General features: G+C 49.3%; 1 gene segment (V, D, J or C); it reads left to right on the forward strand.

Annotated features, from left to right (window-relative positions):
- LOC101646349 overlaps nucleotides 1-825 on the forward strand; it is a 34,721-nt gene extending 33,896 nt beyond the window's left edge. The window contains 1 exon segment of the V gene segment in view: nucleotides 754-825. Coding sequence covers nucleotides 754-825 — 72 coding nt within the window.
- Nucleotides 826-942: the final 117 nt, after the last annotated feature.

The following is a 942-nucleotide window of genomic DNA, read 5'->3' on the forward strand; positions in this document are numbered from 1 at the left end:
GCTTATGCATCCATTTTGTCATCAGCAATCATATCAGGGAGATGACTATCATTCAACACCACATTATTAGAACAAACCATTCTTGTGATGAAGTAAGATTTAAGTAGAGGCCCAAAGTCCATCTGCATCATTTATTTACATATAAAACAAATACATAACATTCATAGGGAGCTTGCTTTATCCTCCTACCCCACCATTATGTTCGCCTGTCATTCACCTCTCACCAATTCCTCTCAGGTATAATTCCATAGATCAATCACGCCCAGAAAGGGGGCAACCTCCTTGCTGTCCATTTTAGAAGTCTTACTATGTCGCTGTCCCTGTCATTGTTGGCTCCCCACTGACCTCCCCCTACAGCTCCTCCTCTTCAGTGACCCCCAGGAGCCGATGGTTGAGCCCCTGTCTCTGAAAGACAGCCCATCCCACATTTCTTGTGTACCTCAACACCAAAACCCAAAACCAAAATAGTAATAATGATAAAAGAGAAAAAACAAAACAAAACATACAGCCAAACAGGGATCATGACATAGAGCTGCATTCCTGCCCCAAAGGTGTTTCCCATAAGTCCACAGCTGAGGATGGCGCAATTTTGTGGCCCCCAGCCCCATTTATACCTTAGACTTTCAGTGTAACCCTCAACCCGTTCAGCCGAGGTGCCCAGTGCTGCCCCTGAGTCAGAAGTCTACAATCAGGTTCCTTGGGGATTTGCTCCTATCTCCGGTCTGTTGCCCTCCCCCCTTGGTCTGCCCCCAGGTGTGGGGGACAGGCCAGCTTCTCTCCCCCAACGGCATCTTCCGGTCCATCCTTGGCAGCACTGTCATCTAGGGAGAGCACTTCCTGTCTCCAACTGAGGCCGGGCCTGCAGTCAGCTCTGGGAATGAGCTGCTGGCTCAGGAGCATTGCCTTCTGGACTGGCACACCGGCATGAGGTCTACTGGCTTT

This window comes from Echinops telfairi, unplaced genomic scaffold (assembly GCF_000313985.2).
Source record: "Echinops telfairi isolate 266 unplaced genomic scaffold, ASM31398v2 ScPeMD7_29;HRSCAF=101, whole genome shotgun sequence".
NCBI classification, from domain to species: Eukaryota; Metazoa; Chordata; class Mammalia; order Afrosoricida; family Tenrecidae; genus Echinops; species Echinops telfairi.